Consider the following 20,126-nt stretch of genomic DNA (forward strand, 5'->3'; position numbering starts at 1 on the left):
CAGCTCTCCACACTCACCGAGCTAGAGTGGGTATCCAGCCAGGATGTGTTGCGGCAGCTCCACTCACTAGGCTGCCTGTACGTCTCCTCATTCTGGTGAGACCTGTTCCAGCTCCACGTTCGAAGCCTCCAGTGATGATACATGGCCCAAAGCCTCCAGTGAAGGTCCATGCACCAGGGCCGCTGCCAGTGAAGGTCCATGCACCAGGGCCGCCACCAAAGCGGAGGGATCTGCGGGTGGAGGGGGGGTCTACGTCCCGCACCAGAGCCGCCGCCGTGAAGGGATGCCCACCCAGACCCTCCCCTTTAGAGTCAGGTTTTGTGGCCGGAGTCCGCACCTTTGGGGGAGGGAAGGTACTGTCACGCCCTGGCCATAGAGAGGTTTTTATTCTCTATTTTGGTTAGGCCAGGGTGTGACTAGGGTGGGCATTCTAGTTTCTTTATTTCTATGTTGGTGTGGTTCCCAATTAGAGGCAGCTGTCTATCGTTGTCTCTGATTGGGGATCATATATAAGTTGTCCTTTATCGTTTGGGTTTTGTGGGTAGTTATTTTCTGTTCACCTGACAGGACTGTTTCGGTTTTCACTCTTTTGTTATTTTGTTCGAGTGTTTTGAGTAATACATTTATCATGAACACTTACCACGCTGCGCTTTGGTCCATGCCTTCTGACGAGAGACGTGACACTTGGACCTAGACTTGGTACTCTGGTACCGCTTGCCGCGCGGTAGCAGAGAGAACAGTCTATGACTAGGGTGGCTAGAGTCTATGATCATTTTTAGGGCCTTCCTCTGACACCGCCTGGTATATAGGTCCTGGATGGCAGGAAGCTTGGCCCCGGTGATGTACTAGGCTGTTATTAGAAATTATTAGGCCAAAAATGAGGACACCTGGAAAATGTGGAGTAGGTGCAACATAAGAAAACAAAACAATGACAAGGGTTTGAGTGAGAGGACTAAATGGTGTCTCCAAGCGGCCTAGAGCAAGCACATGTTTGTTTTGTTTGGAACTCAGCCCTGCTTCCCCCACCATCACACAATTCCTTTGGTTGTTTACGCAATCCAAGAAAGGCCCATTATAAATCGCAATCTGGGTCAGGTGGGAATCATTTGAAAGCTTGTTCTATTGCCAAGTTATAAAACACGATCATACAGTGTTCACAGGGCAAGTCAGGGAAATTGCCATTTTGGTGCGCATAGAAAGGAGTCGAGAGTGCATTCAGGTGTGTGTTCCACTGCAAATTTTCGTTACAATAGAAAAACATAGGCTCATCAGTCAAAACCCATACAGCGCCGTGAAGCTCTGAGCGCCAACGTCATGTATAGAATGCTATTGTACAGACACTGTGGTCCAAATTTGGCTGCTTATCAGTGCCAAAATCTGCTATTTTCAATTGTGTACATGTACAAATGTAAAGGGCTACTCAAGCATCTCAGTATGATCATTCAGTCTCGTTAGTGTCTTTCCTGCCTGTAATCTTGCTCCAGCTCAATGACTCACTGAGGTTTAAACCTGAGGAGTCAAGTCTGGGTCCACTGCCTCAAATTAGACCTGTTTCCTCCCTCGCCCTATCCCCCCCCCCCCCCATTCTCTCCACTCTCTCTAGCCTTGTTTATACCTGGTTCTAACATGCATCCTTTGTCCTGATTTTATCCACATTCGGACTATGCCCACATTGTAGCCGTTGCGTATACCTACGGTAGTAAGATGTGTGTCTTATCCATGTACACTGTGTATGCATTGTGACCAGATATCCTGGCCCCTCCCTGTATGCAAATTATTTGACAGTTATTCTTTCAATATATATTCATTTTAAGACACATATTGATGCAATAAGTCGATGGTGTCACCTGTCAATGATTCTAGAGGGAGGGATGATGATGGATGAAATGGGTCCACTATCCAGATCGGTCTACACTGGTAAGATTTCCAGACATAATGCTTCTGACTACCTCCGGAGGTGGTCAGGATGATCTGATCGCCATCAGATCCCAATGCAGCGTTTAATCATCTACATCTGTCTAAAAATGTGGGCATAATCAGAATGTGGACAAATATCAGGACAACGGACGCAAGTTAGAACCAGGTATAAACGGGGTTTCTCTCTCCCCCCACTTCTCTTTCTCTCTTCACACCTCTCACAAGTTAATGAGAGGAAATAAAGCATCTGTCAGGCATGTCAAACGGCCTGGGCCCAGTAGACCAGGCAGGGAACTCAAGGTCACCTCATTGGCTCAGAGCAGCACCATAGTCAAGTCTTGGAAGAGTGCCTGCGACACGGCCTTCGCCTCGAACTGCTGCTTTGACAGCTGGGAAATCAGAGTAGAAATACATTTATAAAGCTAGGGGAGAAGGAGGAGATGAGCTGCTGCCATCTTAATCAGAGCATGGATTGCTGTAGGTGTCGTAGCCTTTGATAAAGGAACTGCCACACACCTATAGGTAGCTCCTTCACAGAAGTTATAGGCGTTATGTTGATCCAAATACAATAGCCAGATTCAAATTTTATGTTACATCATCCATTCACTGGAAAAGACCATTGCGATGCTTTTAAATGCTTTAACGTTTGAACAACCTTCTCTCATGAGAAGGGCAGATACTATTGATGTTGCTGCCTTTGGGGCAGTCACTATAGGGACAGGCACCGTAGCAGAAGGGCAGATACTATTGATGTTGCGGCCCTTGGGGCAGTCACTATAGGGACAGTCATCATGGCAGAAGGGCAGATACTACTGATGTTGCTGCCCTTGGGGCAGTCATTATAGGGACAGTCACCATAGCAGAAGGGAAGATAGTATTGAGTAACTATAGCATAAGTGATACATATATAGTACAAATACATAGGCCGTACAGTATACTACAGCCTAGCCCACTTACTGCGCTGGGCTCTGACTGTACTATTGCATCGTGGATGATGTCATTGAGGAGGAAAGGATGGGCCTGTGTGTTGAGACCAGTTCTACACTAATCCTCCTCCAGAACATCTGGCGTGCGGACGAAGCCCATGTGGCCATCATGTACGGAACTGGGTATGGGGAGAACATTTGCTTTAGAATGGTTAAATATGCTGTAGGAAATTGTATAGGGAAAGGGTCTAAGATAGTGTTGTTGACTTTAATAGAGAAGTACTCCCAAATGGCAAACATTATTGTTTCAGCAAATCTCTCTCGCTCTTTCCATTTCTCTGACACCCACATGAATGCATAGATGTCCTTATTTTAATCAGCTGAACATTATCTTAGCTGAACAACCCCCTCAGATGCCCTCTAGCCCATATCCCCCCAAGCAATAATATACTTCTCCAACCTCTTAAAGCCATAACAATAAGTGAATGGCCCCTGCAGCACCAGGAAGCCCATACTTACAGTACATTACACCGCTCTCCTTCATATGAGGCTCTCTGTCTGTACCTCATTAACTACAGAGCGCTGGGCCAGAGCCCCAAATGATCTCACTACAAAGCCATCTCATCTCAACCTCCTCTCCAAGGACTTCTGCTTCAAAACAAAATAAATGTAAATTACCGTCATTTTGGCCCCTGCCTGGCCTATCAACCAACTCTATACCCCTGGGCAGCTGAGGGGAGGTCAGAGAGAGGGGAAACATCAGAGGGATATATGGGGGAATGTTCCAGTCAGCCATCATCCCTTTATCAACCCTCCAGACGAGCTTCAATGCCATAAACTCTCCTTCCGTGGCCTCCAACTGCTCTTAAATGCAAGTAAAACTAAATGCATGCTCTTCAACCGATCGCTGCCCGCACCTGCCCGCCCGTCCAGCATCACTACTCTGGACGGTTCTGACTTAGCATATGTGGACAACTACAAATACTTAGGTGTCTGGTTAGACTGTAAACTCTCCTTCCAGACTCACATCAAACATCTCCAATCCAAAGTTATATCTAGAAATGGCTTCCTATATCGCAACAAAGCATCCTTCACTCATGCTGCCAAACATACCCTCGTAAAACTGACCATCCTACCGATCTATAATTTAGCACAAACAACTACCTCTTCCCCTACTGTATTTATTTATTTTGCTCCTTTGCACCCCATTATTTCTATTTCTACTTTGCACATTCTTCCACTGCAAATCTACCATTCCAGTGTTTTACTTGATATATTGTATTTACTTCGCCACCATGGCCTTTTTTTGCCTTTACCTCCCTTATCTCACCTCATTTGCTCACATTGTATATATACTTATTTTACTACTGTATTATTGACTGTATGTTTGTTTTACTCCATGTGTAACTCTGTGTTGTCATATGTGTCGAACTGCTTTGCTTTATCTTGGCCAGGTTGCAATTGTAAATGAGAACTTGTTCTCAACTTGCCTACCTGGTTAAATAAAGGTGAAATAAAATAAATCAAAATCAAAAGACCAACCGACTGCCTGGAGTTAACTTGGGAATCTGGGACGCCCTCATGAAAAGAACCCAGCTAATATCAAAGCAAAGCTCATACTCTACCTTTCCATTGTAGTGATACTAGAGAATATACTCCCCTATATGTCACATTTGCATCAGCATTGTCTTGAAAATATTCAATATAACAATCTGATGCGAACTGGGTCAAGGTTTGAACCGAGAACAACAAGCGCTACAACTGTTTGTACTGTACTAGAATTGAACTAGAATTGCCACGTACAACTCCCCACTGTATTTAGTCTCTCCACTGTATTTAGTCTCCCCACTGTATTTAGTCTCCCCACTGTATTTAGTCTCCCCACTGTATTTAGTCTCCCCACTGTATTTAGTCTCCCCACTGTATTTAGTCTCCCCACTGTTTTGATCTTACTTTGAATAAGGTCATGGAAAGTGAAGTAGGAGACAATCTTGTCACTATCGATGAACAGGAAACTATTACCCCAAACATAGATAACGTAACATGAGGGCTGAAACCAAAATATTGTGTTAGGTTCCAGGTTGTATGTTAATTCTAAATAATCCCAGAGCAGCAACAATGCATGTTTCTAAAGCACTATCATCATGTAGCCTGACATTAAGCTGTGGGGCAGAGGAGATAGGAGATATGATGCCCCTGCCCTGGTCTCGTGGATATACCAGCAGAGTTAAAGCTATGCAGGCAGCATTCTGGTAATCGATTAGCTCTCCTTTTGGGAAATTATTCTGTTCTCAGACACATTTAGTCCGCATACAAATATTTGTATCAGTCAGTCAGTAGGACTGTGGAGTCTATTTTGTGCCATGCCACCAACTACCGGCTCAGTCCCCCTGGTTGGGCTCCAGTGCCACTTGTTCCCTCCCAGGGGGGACATCCTGTGGATGGAGTTCTGCTCTGTCTTGGGGAAACAGATGTTTTGGATACAGAAACAGTAGAAGAGGCATGCATACAGAATACTGTGGTTATGTCCCAAATGGCCCCCGATTACCTATTTAGTGCAGGTCTCTGGCTAGGTCTCCAGCCAGCATTGAACAAAAGGAGGGGAAGGGTCGTTCAAAACTCTGACGCAGTTGTCATGTCAACACATCCATCAGTGCTGCCGTGAACTGCATCACAATAGACAAACTGCAGGCGTATGAAAAACAAATTGACATCGTTGGTGCAATTTCAATGTTGTTTGAGTCGCTTTGTGTGTCACCAAATTAGCTTGAGGTGATTTTACTACAACACTGCTCACTACATCCACATTTCTTGACGTAGCCATTTCAAAGAGATGTCAGTCAATGCAAGCTCATGAATATAAGCTCCCTGCCTACTCAGCCTGTCTTTTCAAACTTCCAGGTAGTTAGCTATGAGAGAAAGAGTACTTTTTCTCAAATATTGAGCATTTTTATCCACACAAAATATTATGGGTGATAGTTTTTAGTCACCCAAAAGGCTTTAAGGACACACCTCAAATATTGCCACCCCTCCCTAGATTAAGGAACTATGGGATGTTCAGGAACTTGAGGGTATGGGGACAAATCCTGTTGTAGGCACACTATTTAGAAAATAGTTTTATGTGAAACCACACTTTCTGTACAGTTGTTCAAATAATTCATTTAATTTAGTATAATATAAGCTTCTGTCTTAAAACTTGTTTGGGATAGGGGGCAGTATTTTCACATCCAGATGAAAAGCATACCCAAAGTAAACTGCCTGTTACTCATGCCCAGAAGCTAGGATAGGCAGATAATTGGTATATTTGGATAGAAAACACTCTAAAGTCTCTAAAACTGTTAACATTATGTCTGTGAGTATAACAGAACTGATATGGCAGAACTGATATGGCGAAACCCCGAGGACAAACCATCTCTCAAAAAAAAAGAAATCAGCCTACCACTATTTTTAATGGCTATCCAATGTTGATTACAAGGTGGTACTTACTTATATAGTTCCTAGGGCTTCCACTAGATGTCAACAGTCTTTAGAAAGAGTTTCATGCTGGTTTTTGGAAAAATTAGCCAGAATTGTAGTTTTTCTAGGTGGCTCCCATTTTGGCTGTAGTGTTTCCAAGCGCGTGAATGAGAGCGCGTTATTTGGTATTTTTCTCCGGTAAAGACAATAACGATTCTCCGTCTTAAATTGTATTGTTTATTTACGTATTTGGGTACCTAAGGTTTGATTATAAACGTTGTTTGACTTGTTTGGAAAAGTTTATTAGTAACATTTGGGATTCATTTTGTATGCATTTTGATGGAGAGAAACTGGGTGGATTATTGACTGAAGCGCGCCAGCTAAACTGAGTTTTATGGATATAAAGAAGGACATTATCGAACAAAAGGACCATTTGTGATGTAACTGGGACCTTTTGGAGTGCCAACAGAAGAAGATCATCCAAGATGGCGTAGCAGTCAGACGTCTCTGTCTTTTGTCCTGTCGTGTCCCTTGTATATATCTTTTTACATATTTTTCTTCGCATATCTTTTAAAAATATTTTCCTAAACCTCAACTTCTAAATACTCTCCTGCAACCCGCCTCATCCAATGTGGTGTGGATCTGCTTTTTTCTAAAGTATTTCTATTTACTTCGGATCTGGAGTCCCTCAACTGAAGCTAGCCAGCTAACTACCTACCAGCTATCAGTTAGCAAACCATTGCTAGTGGTCATCAGCTAACCTTTAGCTCGGAAAGCTCTCACTTTTACACCAGAGCATAACGGACCTATTTCTCTCCATATCCCCGGATTCCTACCGCAAACTCTGAACATTTTCACCTGGATCTTCGCAACTAGCTAAGGTCAATCCCGGGTGACCACTCCTGGCTAGCGTTTCCATCCCGGAGCAAGCACCAATTTGCCTGAAGCTTGCCCAGACAGGGCTCCTGGGCTACCACCGAAGCCCACTCCTGGGCTACAATATCCGGACCCCTTCTACTGCAGGTACGGGGCACGGAACCCCGCCGATCCTCTACGACTGGAATACCGACATAATCTGCCCGAGGATTCCAACAGGCCCCTCAGGCGTGACGCCCGCTAAAGGCCCATTCTGCTAACCTGCTAGGCCTGCTAGCTACCTAGAGCTACTTGAAACCCTACTAATTCCATGACTGGTCTATCGACGTCACCGCACGAAGAGGCAAAAACAGTCTTACCCCATCGCGACGCCCCCAAAGGCTAACTTGCTAGCCCCGGTCTGCTAACTGCTAGCTTGCCTGCCCCGATCTGCTAGCTGCTAGCTTGCCTGTCCCTGTCTGCTAACTGCTAGCCCCTGCTAGCTTCCTAACCCGGTCTGCTAACTGCTAGCTTGCCAGCCCCAAACAGCTAACTGCTAGCTTGTATAGCCCCGGCCTACTAACTGTTAGCATGTTAACATCGGCTTGCTAACTGTCTGAATCGCCATGTCCCCAGTCAGCCCAACCACTCACTGGACCCATATGTTCACTTGGCTACGCATGCCTCTCTAATATCAATATGCCTCGTCCATCACTGTCCTGGTTAGTGATTACTGTCTTATTTCACTGTAGAGCCTCTAGCCCTGCTCAATATGCCTTAACCAACCATGTTGTAACACCTCCGACATATGCGATGACATCACCTGGTTTAAACGTCTCTAGAGACTATGTCTCTCTCATAATTACTCAATGCCTAGGTTTACCTCCAATGTAGTCACATCCTACCTTACCTTTGTCTGTACACTATGCACACTATGAATCTATGCTATCGTGCCCAGAAACCTGCTCCTTTTACTCTCTGTTCCGAATGTGCTAGACGGCCAGTTCGTATAGCATTTAGCCGTACCCTTATCCTACTTCTCCTCTGGTAATGGTTAATCCAGGTCCTGCAGAGCCTAGCTCCACTCCCACGGTGCTCTCATTTGTTGACTTCTGTAACCGTAAAAGCCTTGGTTTCATGCATGTTAACATTAGAAGACTACTCCCTAAGTTTGTTTTACTCACTGCTTTAGCACACTCTGCCAGCCCGGATGTCTTAGCCGTGTCTGAATCCTGGCTTAGGAAAAAGACCAAAAACCCTGAAATCTCCATCGCTAACTATAACGTTTTCCGCCAAGATAGAACTGCCAAAGTGGGAGGTGTTGCAATCTACTGCAAAGATAGCCTGCAGAGTTCTGTATTACTATCCAAGTCTGTACCCAAACAATTCGAGCTTCTACTTCTAAAAATCACCTTTCCAGAAACAAGTCTCTCACTGTTGCCGCTTGCTATAGACCTCCCTCTGCACCCAGCTGTGTCCTGACAAAATTGTTGCAACCCCTATTTACTAGCCTGTTTAACCTCTCTTTCGTATCGTCTGAGATTCCCAAATATTGGAAAGCTGCCGTGGTCATACCCCTCTTCAAAGGGGGTGACACTCTAGACCCAAACTGCTACAGACCTATATCTATCCTACCCTGTCTTTCTAAGGTCTTCGAAAGCCAAGTTGTAGTTGTGTTTTCCTTCAAGCCACCCTTCACGCTACGTCATTTCCGGTCACAACTTGCAGGCTTGTTTTCGAGTTGCTGTGCGTTTTGTTGCCAACCTATTTTGCTACCTGACAACTTTACGGTTTTTACTTTTTAATTACCGTTCATATATTTATTTATTTTTTCCTCAACTTTTTCACTCCGGACGCTTTATCTGGACACGATTCGTCAGGACCTCCAACAGCCGAAGCGAAGTAGTAACATTAACATGATGCCTTCTAATTGCAGCCGCTGTGCTCGCCTTACGGCGAGGATAGCTGTACTGCAAGCCCAGCTTCAGACGCAATCGTTAGGCAAGGGTAATTTCAGTGTAGGAAAGGATGAAACAGCGTCTGTGCCACCAGTAAGTACAGATAGTAGTATAAATCCCCTGGCACAGTCCCCGCAGCCGGACAATTTTCTCACGGTTTCTGGAAGGAAATGCTGTAGGAACGCTCAACCGGTGTCGCTCATTCAGCCGACAGAAACTTTCAACCGGTTTTCCCCATTAAGCAGCGGGTCGGTGTCAGAGGCGGAGTCTTCTCTGGTCTCTACTCCTCCCGTTACGGGGTCTGAGACGCGGAAGCTTCCCACCATTAGCTCTGACAAATTGAAAACTCTAGTCATTGGCGACTCCATTACCCGCAGTATTAGACTTAAAGCGAATCATCCAGCGATCATACACTGTTTACCCGGGGCAGGGCTACCGACGTTAAGGCTAATCTGAAGATGGTGCTGGCTAAAGCTAAAACTGGCGAGTGTAGAGAGTATAGAGATATTGTTATCCACGTCGGCACCAACGATGTTAGGATGAAACAGTCAGAGATCACCAAGCGCAACATAGCTTCTGCGTGCATATCAGCTAGAAAGATGTGTCGGCATCGAGTAATTGTCTCTGGCCCCCTCCCAGTTAGGGGGAGTGATGAGCTCTACAGCAGAGTCTCACAACTCAATCGCTGGTTGAAAACTGTTTTCTGCCCCTCCCAAAAGATAGAATTTGTAGATAATTGGCCCTCTTTCTGGGACTCACCCACAAACAGGACCAAGCCTGACCTGCTGAGGAGTGACGGAATCCATCCTAGCTGGATGTGTGCTCTCATCTTATCTACCAACATAGACAGGGCTCTAACTCCTCTAGCTCCACAATGAAATAGGGTGCAGGCCAGGCAGCAGGCTATTAGCCAGCCTGCCAGCATAGTGGAGTCTGCCACTAGCATAGTCAGTGTAGTCAGCTCAGCTATCACCATTGAGACCGTGTCTGTGCCTCGACCTAGGTTGGGGCAAAACTAAACATGGCGGTGTTCGCCTTAGCAATCTCACTAGGATAAAGACCACCTCCATTCCTGTCATTACTGAAAGAGATCATGATACCTCACATCTCAAAATAGGGCTACTTAATGTTAGATCCCTTACTTCAAAGGCAATTATAGTCAATGAACTAACCACTGATCATAATCTTGATGTGATTGGCCTGACTGAAACATGGCTTAAGCCTGATGAATTTACTGTGTTAAATGAGGCCTCACCTCCTGGCTACACTAGTGACCATATCCCCCGTGCATCCCGCCAAGGTGGAGGTGTTGCTAACATTTACGATAGCAAATTTCAATTTACAAAAAAAAAAATGACGTTTTCGTCTTTTGAGCTTCTAGTCATGAAATCTATGCAGCCTACTCAATCACTTTTTATAGCTACTGTTTACAGGCCTCCTGGGCCATATACAGCGTTTCTCACTGAGTTCCCTGAATTCCTATCGGACCTTGTAGTCATTGCAGATAATATTCTAATCTTTGGTGACTTTAATATTCACATGGAAAAGTCCACAGACCCACTCCAAAAGGCTTTCGGAGCCATCATCGACTCAGTGGGTTTTGTCCAACATGTCTCTGGACCCACTCACTGTCACAGTCATACGCTGGACCTAGTTTTGTCCCATGGAATAAATGTTGTGGATCTTAATGTTTTTCCTCATAATCCTGGACTATCGGACCACCATTTTATTACGTTTGCAATTGCAACAAATAATCTGCTCAGACCCCAACCAAGGAACATCAAAAGTTGTGCTATAAATTCACAGACAACACAAAGATTCCTTGATGCCCTTCCAGACTCCCTCTGCCTACCCAAGGACACCAGAGGACAAAAATCCGTTAACCACCTAACTGAGGATCTCAATTTAACCTTGCGCAATACCCTAGATGCAGTTGCACCCCTAAAAACTAAAAAAATGTCTCATAAGAAACTAGCTCCCTGGTACACAGAAAATACCCGAGCTCTGAAGCAAGCTTCCAGAAAATTGGAACGGAAATGGCGCCACACCAAACTGGAAGTCTTCCGACTAGCTTGGAAGGACGGTACCGTGCAGTACCGAAGAGCCCTTACTGCTGCTCGATCATCCTATTTTTCTAACTTAATTGAGGAAAATAAGAACAATCCGAAATTCCTTTTGATACTGTCGCAAAGCTAACTAAAAAGCAGCATTCCCCAAGAGAGGATGACTTTCACTTTAGCAGTGATAAATTCATGAACTTCTTTGAGGAAAAGATTATGATTATTAGAAAGCAAATTACGGACTCCTCTTTAAACCTGCGTATTCCTCCAAACCTCAGTTGTCCTGAGTCTGCACAACTCTGCCAGGACCTAGGATCAAGAGAGACGCTCAAGTCTTTTAGTACTATATCTCTTGACACAATGATGAAAATAATCATGGCCTCTAAACCTTCAAGCTGCATACTGGACCCTATTCCAACTAAACTACTGAAAGAGCTGCTTCCTGTGCTTGGCCCTCCTATGTTGAACATAATAAACGGCTCTCTATCCACTGGATGTGTACCAAACTCACTAAAAGTGGCAGTAATAAAGCCTCTCTTGAAAAAGCCTAACCTTGACCCAGAAAATATAAAAAACTATCGGCCTATATTGAAACTTCCATTCCTCTCAAAAATTTTAGAGAAGGCTGTTGCGCAGCAACTCACTGCCTTCCTGAAGACAAACAATGTATACGAAATGCTTCAGTCTGGTTTTAGACCCCATCATAGCCCTGAGACGGCACTTGTGAAGGTGGTAAATTACATTTTAATGGCATCGGACCGAGGCTCTGCATCTGTCCTCGTGCTCCTAGACCTTAGTGCTGCTTTTGATACCATCGATCACCACATTCTTTTGGAGAGATTGGAAACCCAAATTGGTCTACACGGACATGTTCTGGCCTGGTTTAGATCTTATCTGTCGGAAAGATATCAGTTTGTCTCTGTGAATGGTTTGTCCTCTGACAAATCAACTGTAAATTTCGGTGTTCCTCAAGGTTCTGTTTTAGGACCACTATTGTTTTCACTATATATTTTACCTCTTGGGGATGTTATTCGAAAACATAATGTAAACTTTCACTGCTATGCGGATGACACACAGCTGTACATTTCAATGAAACATGGTGAAGCCCCAAAATTGCCCTCGCTAGAAGCATGTGTTTCAGACATAAGGAAGTGGATGGCTGCAAACTTTCTACTATTAAACTCGGACAAAACAGAGATGCTTGTTCTAGGTCCCAAGAAACAAAGAGATCTTCTGTTGAATCTGACAATTAATCTTAATGGTTGTACAGTCGTCTCAAATAAAACTGTGAAGGACCTCGGCGTTACTCTGGACCCTGATCTCTTTTGAAGAACATATCAAGACCATTTCGAGGACAGCTTTTTTCCATCTACGTAACATTGCAAAAATCAGAAACTTTCTGTCCAAAAATGATGCAGAAAAATTAATCCATGCTTTTGTCACTTCTAGGTTAGACTACTGCAATGCTCTATTTTCCGGCTACCCGGATAAAGCACTAAATAAACTTCAGTTAGTGCTAAATACGGCTGCTAGAATCCTGACTAGAACCCAAAATTTGATCATATTACTCCAGTGCTAGCCTCTCTACACTGGCTTCCTGTCAAAGCAAGGGCTGATTTCAAGGTTTTACTGCTAACCTACAAAGCATTACATGGACTTGCTCCTACCTATCTCTCTGATTTGGTCCTGCCGTACATACCTACACGTACGCTACGGTCACAAGACGCAGGCCTTCCTATTGTCCCTAGAATTTCTAAGCAAACAGCTGGAGGCAGGGCTTTCTCCTATAGAGCTCCATTTTTATGGAACGGTCTGCCTACCCATGTCAGAGACGCAAACTCGGTCTCAACCTTTAAGTCTTTACTGAAGACTCATCTCTTCAGTGGGTCATATGATTGAGTGTAGTCTGGCCCAGGAGTGGGAAGGTGAACGGAAAGGCTCTGGAGCAACGAACCGCCCTTGCTGTCTCTGCCTGGCCGGTTCCCCTCTTTCCACTGGGATTCTCTGCCTCTAACCCTGTTACGGGGGCTGAGTCACTGGCTTACTGGGGCTCTCTCATGCCGTCCCTGGGGGGTGCGTCACCTGGGTGGGTTGATTCACTGTTGTGGTCAGCCTGTCTGGGTTGGCGCCCCCCTTGGGTTGTGCCGTGGCGGAGATCTTTGTGGGCTATACTCGGCCTTGTCTCAGGATGGTAAGTTGGTGGTTGAAGATATCCCTCTAGTGGTGTGGGGGCTGTGCTTTGGCAAAGTGGGTGGGGTTATATCCTTCCTGTTTGGCCCTGTCCGGGGTGTCCTCGGATGGGGCCACAGTGTCTCCTGACCCCTCCTGTCTCAGCCTCCAGTATTTATGCTGCAGTAGTTTATGTGTCGGGGCTAGGGTCAGTTTGTTATATCTGGAGTACTTCTCCTGTCCTATTCGGTGTCCTGTGTGAATCTAAGTGTGCGTTCTCTAATTCTCTCCTTCTCTCTTTCTTTCTCTCTCTCGGAGGACCTGAGCCCTAGGACCATGCCCCAGGACTACCTGACATGATGACTCCTTGCTGTCCCCAGTCCACCTGGCCATGCTGCTGCTCCAGTTTCAACTGGCCTGGGCCCTAGGACCATGTCCCAGGACTACCTGACATGATGACTCCTTGCTGTCCCCAGTCCACCTGGCCATGCTGCTGCTCCAGTTTCAACTGTTCTGCCTTACTATTATTCAACCATGCTGGTCATTTATGAACATTTGAACATCTTGGCCACGTTCTGTTATAATCTCCACCCGGCACAGCCAGAAGAGGACTGGCCACCCCACATATGCTCTCTCTAATTCTCTCTTTCTTTCTCTCTCTCGGAGGACCTGAGCCCTAGGACCGTGCCCCAGGACTACCTGACATGATGACTCCTTGCTGTCCCCAGTCCACCTGACTGTGCTGCTGCTCCAGTTTCAACTGTTCTGCCTTCTTATTATTCGACCATGCTGGTCATTTATGAACATTTGAACATCTTGGTCATGTTCTGTTATAATCTCTACCCGGCACAGCCAGAAGAGGACTGGCCACCCCACATAGCCTGGTTCCTCTCTAGGTTTCTTCCTAGGTTTTGGCCTTTCTAGGGAGTTTTTCCTAGCCACCGTGCTTTTACACCTGCATTGTTTGCTGTTTGGGGTTTTAGGCTGGGTTTCTGTACAGCACTTTGAGATATCAGCTGATGTACGAAGGGCTATATAAATAAATTTGATTTGAAGTTAACAAACAGATTACCGACCATTTCGTATCCCACCGTACCTTCTCCGCTATGCAATCTGGTTTCAGAGCTGGTCATGGGTGCACCTCAGCCACGCGCAAGGTCCTAAACGACATCATAACCACCATCGATAAGAGACATTACTGTGCAGCCGTCTTCATCGACCTGGCCAAGGCTTTCGACTCTGTAAATCACCACATTCGTATTGGCAGACTCGACAGCCTTGGTTTCTCAAATGATTGCCTCGCCTGGTTTACCAACTACTACTCTGATAGAGTTTGGTGTGTCAAATTGGAGGGCCTGTTGTCCGGACTTCTGGCAGTCTCTATGGGGATGCCACAGGGTTCAATCCTCGGGCCGACTCTCTTCTCTGTATACATCAATGATGTTGCTCTTGCTGCTGGTGATTCTCTGATAATGATGTTGCTCTTGCTGCTGGTGATTCTCTGATACACCTCTACACAGACGACACCATTCTGTATACTTCTGGCCCCTCTTTGGACACTGTGTTAACTAACCTCCAGACCAGCTTCAATTTCATACAACTCTCCTTCCGTGGCCTCCAACTGCTCTTAAATGCAAGTAAAACTAAATGCATGCTATTCAACCGATCACTGCCCGCACCTGCATCACTACTCTGGACGGCTCTGACTTAGAATACGTGGGCAACTACAAATACCTAGGTGTCTGGTTAGACTGCAAACTCTCCTTCCAGAATCACAATCGCATCTCCAATCCAAAATTAAATCTATAATTGGCTTCCTATATCGCAACAAAGCATCCTTCACTCATGCTGCCAAACATACCCTCGTAAAACTAACCATGCTACGGATCCTCGACTTCGGTAATGTCATCTATAAAATAGCCTCCAACACTCTACTCAACAAACTGGATGCAGTCTATCACAGTGCCATCCGTTTTGTCACCAAAGCCCCATACATTACTCACCATTGCAACCTGTACGCTCTCGTTGGTTGGCCCTCGCTTCATACACGTCGCCAAACCCACTGGCTACAGGTCATCTACAAGTCTCTTCTAGGTAAAGCCCCGCCTAATCTCAGCTCACTGGTCACCATAGCAGCACACACTCGTAGCACGCGCTCCAACAGGTATGTCTCATTGGTCACCCCCAAAGCCAATTCTTCCTTTGGTCGTCTTTCCTTCCAGTTCTCTGCTGCCAATGACTGGAACGAACTGCAAAAATCTCTTAAACTGGAGACTCATATCTCCCTCACTAGCTTTAAGCACCAGCTGTCAGAGCAGCTCACAGATCACTGCACCTGCCCATCGGTAAACAGCACATCTATCTACCTACCTCATCCCCATACTGTATTTATTTATCTTGTTCCTTTGCACCCCAGTATCTCCACTTGCACATTCATCTTCTGCTATATTGTAATTACTTTGCCACCATGGCCTATTTATTGCCTTACCTCCATTATCTTACCGTACACTCACTGTATATAGACTTTTTTTTCCTACTGTATTATTGACTATGTTTTGTTTATTCCATGCGTAACTGTTGTTGTATGTGTCAAATTGCTATGCGTTATCTTGGCCAGGACGCAGTTGCAAATGAGAACTTGTTCTCAACTAGCCTACTTGGTTAAATAAAGGTGAAATAAAAAATAAATACAACATTTAAATTTCAAAAAAAGGTAGGGCCTTTTTTCTATCGCTATTTCTGACTTTCGTGTCACACCTGCCTGGTTGAAAAATGTTTTTCAATGTATTTTTATTTTACCTCATTTTCGTGGTATCCAATGGTTTTTAGTAGCTACTATCTTGTCTCATCACTACAACTCCCGTACGGGCTCGGGAGAGACAAATGTTGAAAGTCATGCATCCTCCAATACACAACCCAACCAAGCCGCACTGCTTCTTAACACAGCGCGCGTCCAACCCGGAAGCCAGCCGCACCAATGTGTCGGAGGAAACACCATGCACCTTGGTTAGCGCGCACTGCGCCCGGCCCGCCACAGGAGTTGCTGGTGCACAATGAGACAAGGACATCCCTACCGGCCAACCCCTCCCTAACCCGGACGATGCTAGGCCAATTGTGTGTCGCCCCACAGACCTCCCGGTCGCGGCCGGTTACGACAGAACCTGGGCACGAACCCAGAGTCTCTGGTGGCACAGCTGGCGCAGCAGTACAGCGCCCTTAACCACTGCGCCACCCAGGAGGCCCTGTTTTTCATGTGTTTATATGCCGGGCGCTGTCCTCAGATAATTGCACGGTATGCTTTCGTAAAGCCTTTTTGAAATCTGACACTGCGGCTGGATTAACAAGAAGTTAAGCTTTATTTTTGATGTATTACACTTGTGATTTTATGAAATTTAAATATTTAAAATACTGTAGTTTGAATGTTGCACTCTGCAATTTCACCGGATGTTGTTGAAGTGTCCCGCTAGAAAAAAAGAAAAGCATAATGTAAACCTGGTATTCCAACTGATTTTAGGCTACTACTGCTGTCATGTTCGTCATAACGAGGAGACCAAGGCGCAGCGTGATAAGAATACGTTCTTCTTTAATGAAAGAGAAACACTGAACAAAGTATACAAAACAACCATGCCGCTATCAGCCACGAGTGCTCAGCCACGAGTACACATAGAGAATAACCCACAAAACCAAAATGGAAATGGCAACCTAAATAGGATCCCCAATCAGAGACAACGACAAACAGCTGCCTCTGATTGGGAACCAATTCAGACCACCATAGACCTATATATATACCTAGACAAACCAAAACCCCATAGATGTACAAAAAAACCTAGACAAGACCAAAACACACATACCGCCCTCGTCACACCCTGACCTAACCAAAATAATAAAGAAAACAAAGATAACTAAGGTCAGGGCGTGACAACTGCCAACGACTTGTCTTGCACATAGTCAAGGCCCCCAGTACCAAAGCAACCCCAAAACATTATCAAACCTCCCCCATGTTTTTTTTCATTGGTCCACAGAACATTTTCACTGTATTTGGGGTTGTTCAGGTGGGGTTATGCAAAGTGCAATGGGGCTTTCGTTTGTCTCTTCAACAGTACGGTATTTTGTGTTCGTAGCTAATGCATCTTTTTACTATGTGCTTCCTTTCGCAGGAGTTCTGACAACAACTTCTTCAGATATGACTGAAACAAACTCAGCCGCTTTTTTAGGTAAGTATATTAATGTCTTTAGAATTCACACATTGATACAGACAGAAGGTGGGGAGAGAGAAATGCCAACACGTTGTCTACACCAAAGTGTGAAGATGCCTACAGTGGCGGACAAATATATTGCCAACATTGCACTTTTTTATTAATATTTCCCTATTTCTTTAGAACTCTGTCCCTGGTGGGGCTTGTCGATTCACCTCTGTGTCCAGTCTGCCAAAAAATACTTTCCTGACACTCACCTCCACGCATTCTGGTTTCGTCCCATCATTCAGAATTACTGGGGGAAAAAAGTTCTGAGCATTCCCTCAGTCGTCCTCCATATTACCATTCCTGCATCCCCATCACTCTGCATACTAAATTACTTTGATGATGACGTCCACCTGTGTTTCCTCTATGTCCAAGGACAAACAGCACTTCCTATTGATTTCATTAACAATCACCCAAAAACTGACCCAGACAACATCAAAATGGCACCTCCTACCAGGGACCAACACTCTATGGGTGTTAGTTTGTGAACACTATTTCGGTGGATCACATATTATGCTAACCAGCAGCTTATCCACTAGTCTTGCTTAGTCTTGTACGGTCCTGTCCTGTCCAGTGTTTCCGTCTCTTGTTTTGTCCTGTTTTGACATGTCCCTATTTTCTACTTGCCTCTTTTTATCCTTACCCTACTTTATCCCTACTTATCCTACTTATCCTTATCCTTACCCTACTTTATCCCTACTTATCCTACTTATCCTTATCCTTACCCTACTTTTCAGTTTTTTTCTTACTTTTTGGTTGTAGTTGACCTTCTTCACTATAATAAACCGTTTTTTATGTACATAGAACATTTGAGATCAGAATTTTAACACCCACGGTTTTTAATTGAACACTTTCTTAGACATGATATGTTATCCCACCGAAATAGTGTTCACAAACTAACACCCCTAGAGTGTTGGTCCCTAACACCGTGCTCCATGGCAAAATATGTGGTTGCCTCAAGTTTACGGTCTTGTCGTCAACTCCAATTCGAATGCTAATCCGTTATAGCCTAGTTTGCAGTCCACATTGCTCTTCTTGCATTGCTTCAGTGTGGAAATACATGGTTAAACATAGGCTATAGCATTTGCACTGTTATATGGGCTAGGACAACTGTAAATTGCAGTCTGGACATGGACATGCCAAATATAGTCAATAAGCATGATTAAATTCACTAGGCTATTGATAAGGCCTAAAAATACCGTTTCTAATTCTAATCGAATTCTAATATAAATTAAACAACAACTTGTTTTAAATAGGCCATGTCTCAATACAGTTACAGGCACATGATTGTGGGGGGGGGGGGGGGTCCACTCACTGCTATACTGCTCGCAAATATAACGTTTTATAAACATCATGGAACCATCTTACAGATCATATTTGCACTTCTCCAGAAATTGCATTGCAATTGAGCCATTTAATCTGCGTTACCACAAACCCATGGATGGGGAATATTTCTAATAAGTTTGGTTTTTAATCAAATTAAACAAAAAAAACAATGAATCTGCTTTTTTAAACAAACAACGATATTTCCAAGTAGGATCGGGTCTGAAGCATGATGTCTTAAATCGCTCACGTTCTATGGCGCTGTGTGCACACGTAGGCCTTAATGCCATTATGCATAACATTCACGCCTCTATTCACACTTCTCCTGTCAATTGTATTGTTGCCTATGTGCAAGGCAGATTCTCAAAAATATCTGCCGTTGATATGACATTATACACTCTTAGGTTCTAGGTAGCACCTTTTGTTCTGAGAGTGTTGGAGGCTTGGATAGTTCGGAGGAGAGTGTGTGTCTTTGGTAATGGATGGATTTGAAAATGGGGATGGATAGCCTACTGAACAAGCAAAATTAAGTATGCAGGTATGTGAATTGTGAATAATGAAAAATCATGATGGCAAAAACGTCCAAAATATTTTTAAGCAATCTTAGTAGACCATTTAAAATTCTTTATTCATAGGCTAGTTGGCTAATGGCCAGGATAAAAAATAGGAACCTATGAGTTGTTGCTAAACCAGTCTTGATTAAAAGGGAAGGGTAGGCAATGTTTGGTTTTAATCAAATGAAATGATTCATCATATTATGTTTCTAAATATGAGATTAACCGGCACAAAATGCACATCTCTCTTCCATGAGCACTGTGTGTCATGACTAGACTGACTGCACTTCCGGCTCTCAAACCCATTCCATTATCAACTGCATTACCATTCAGATTGTCTTAAAACTTCCCATTAGCGCTGAATGAAATGGTCACTTCTGCTTGTGTTTTTAAAGGTCATGAATGGTCGAAATCGTGTTTTGCATGAGATTTTATGATATTTGGACGAGACATTGATAAAGTTTGATCATAAAGTTACTGGTCCCCTCCCCATGTCAAACACTTGGATTCAGGAAGCGGCATTATTAAAGGGATTGGGTGGCATCATCCTAAATCTCATTTTAATACCCACCAAAAAAAAAGAAAGAAAGGAAATTATTACAGCCTCCACTCTTCTGGGAAGGCTTTCCACTAGATGTTGGAACATAGCTGTAGGGACTTGCTTCCA

General features: G+C 44.4%; 1 protein-coding gene across 1 annotated transcript in view; it reads left to right on the plus strand.

Annotated features, from left to right (window-relative positions):
- LOC115129665 (cell adhesion molecule 2-like) overlaps nucleotides 1-20,126 on the plus strand; it is a 33,772-nt gene that overhangs the window by 7,212 nt on the left and 6,434 nt on the right. The window contains exon 3 of the mRNA XM_029660273.2: nucleotides 17,499-17,555. Coding sequence (XP_029516133.1) covers nucleotides 17,499-17,555 — 57 coding nt within the window. The remainder of the gene's footprint in view (nucleotides 1-17,498; nucleotides 17,556-20,126) is intronic.

Source organism: Oncorhynchus nerka, linkage group LG5 (assembly GCF_034236695.1).
Source record: "Oncorhynchus nerka isolate Pitt River linkage group LG5, Oner_Uvic_2.0, whole genome shotgun sequence".
In the NCBI taxonomy this organism is placed as follows: domain Eukaryota; kingdom Metazoa; phylum Chordata; class Actinopteri; order Salmoniformes; family Salmonidae; genus Oncorhynchus; species Oncorhynchus nerka.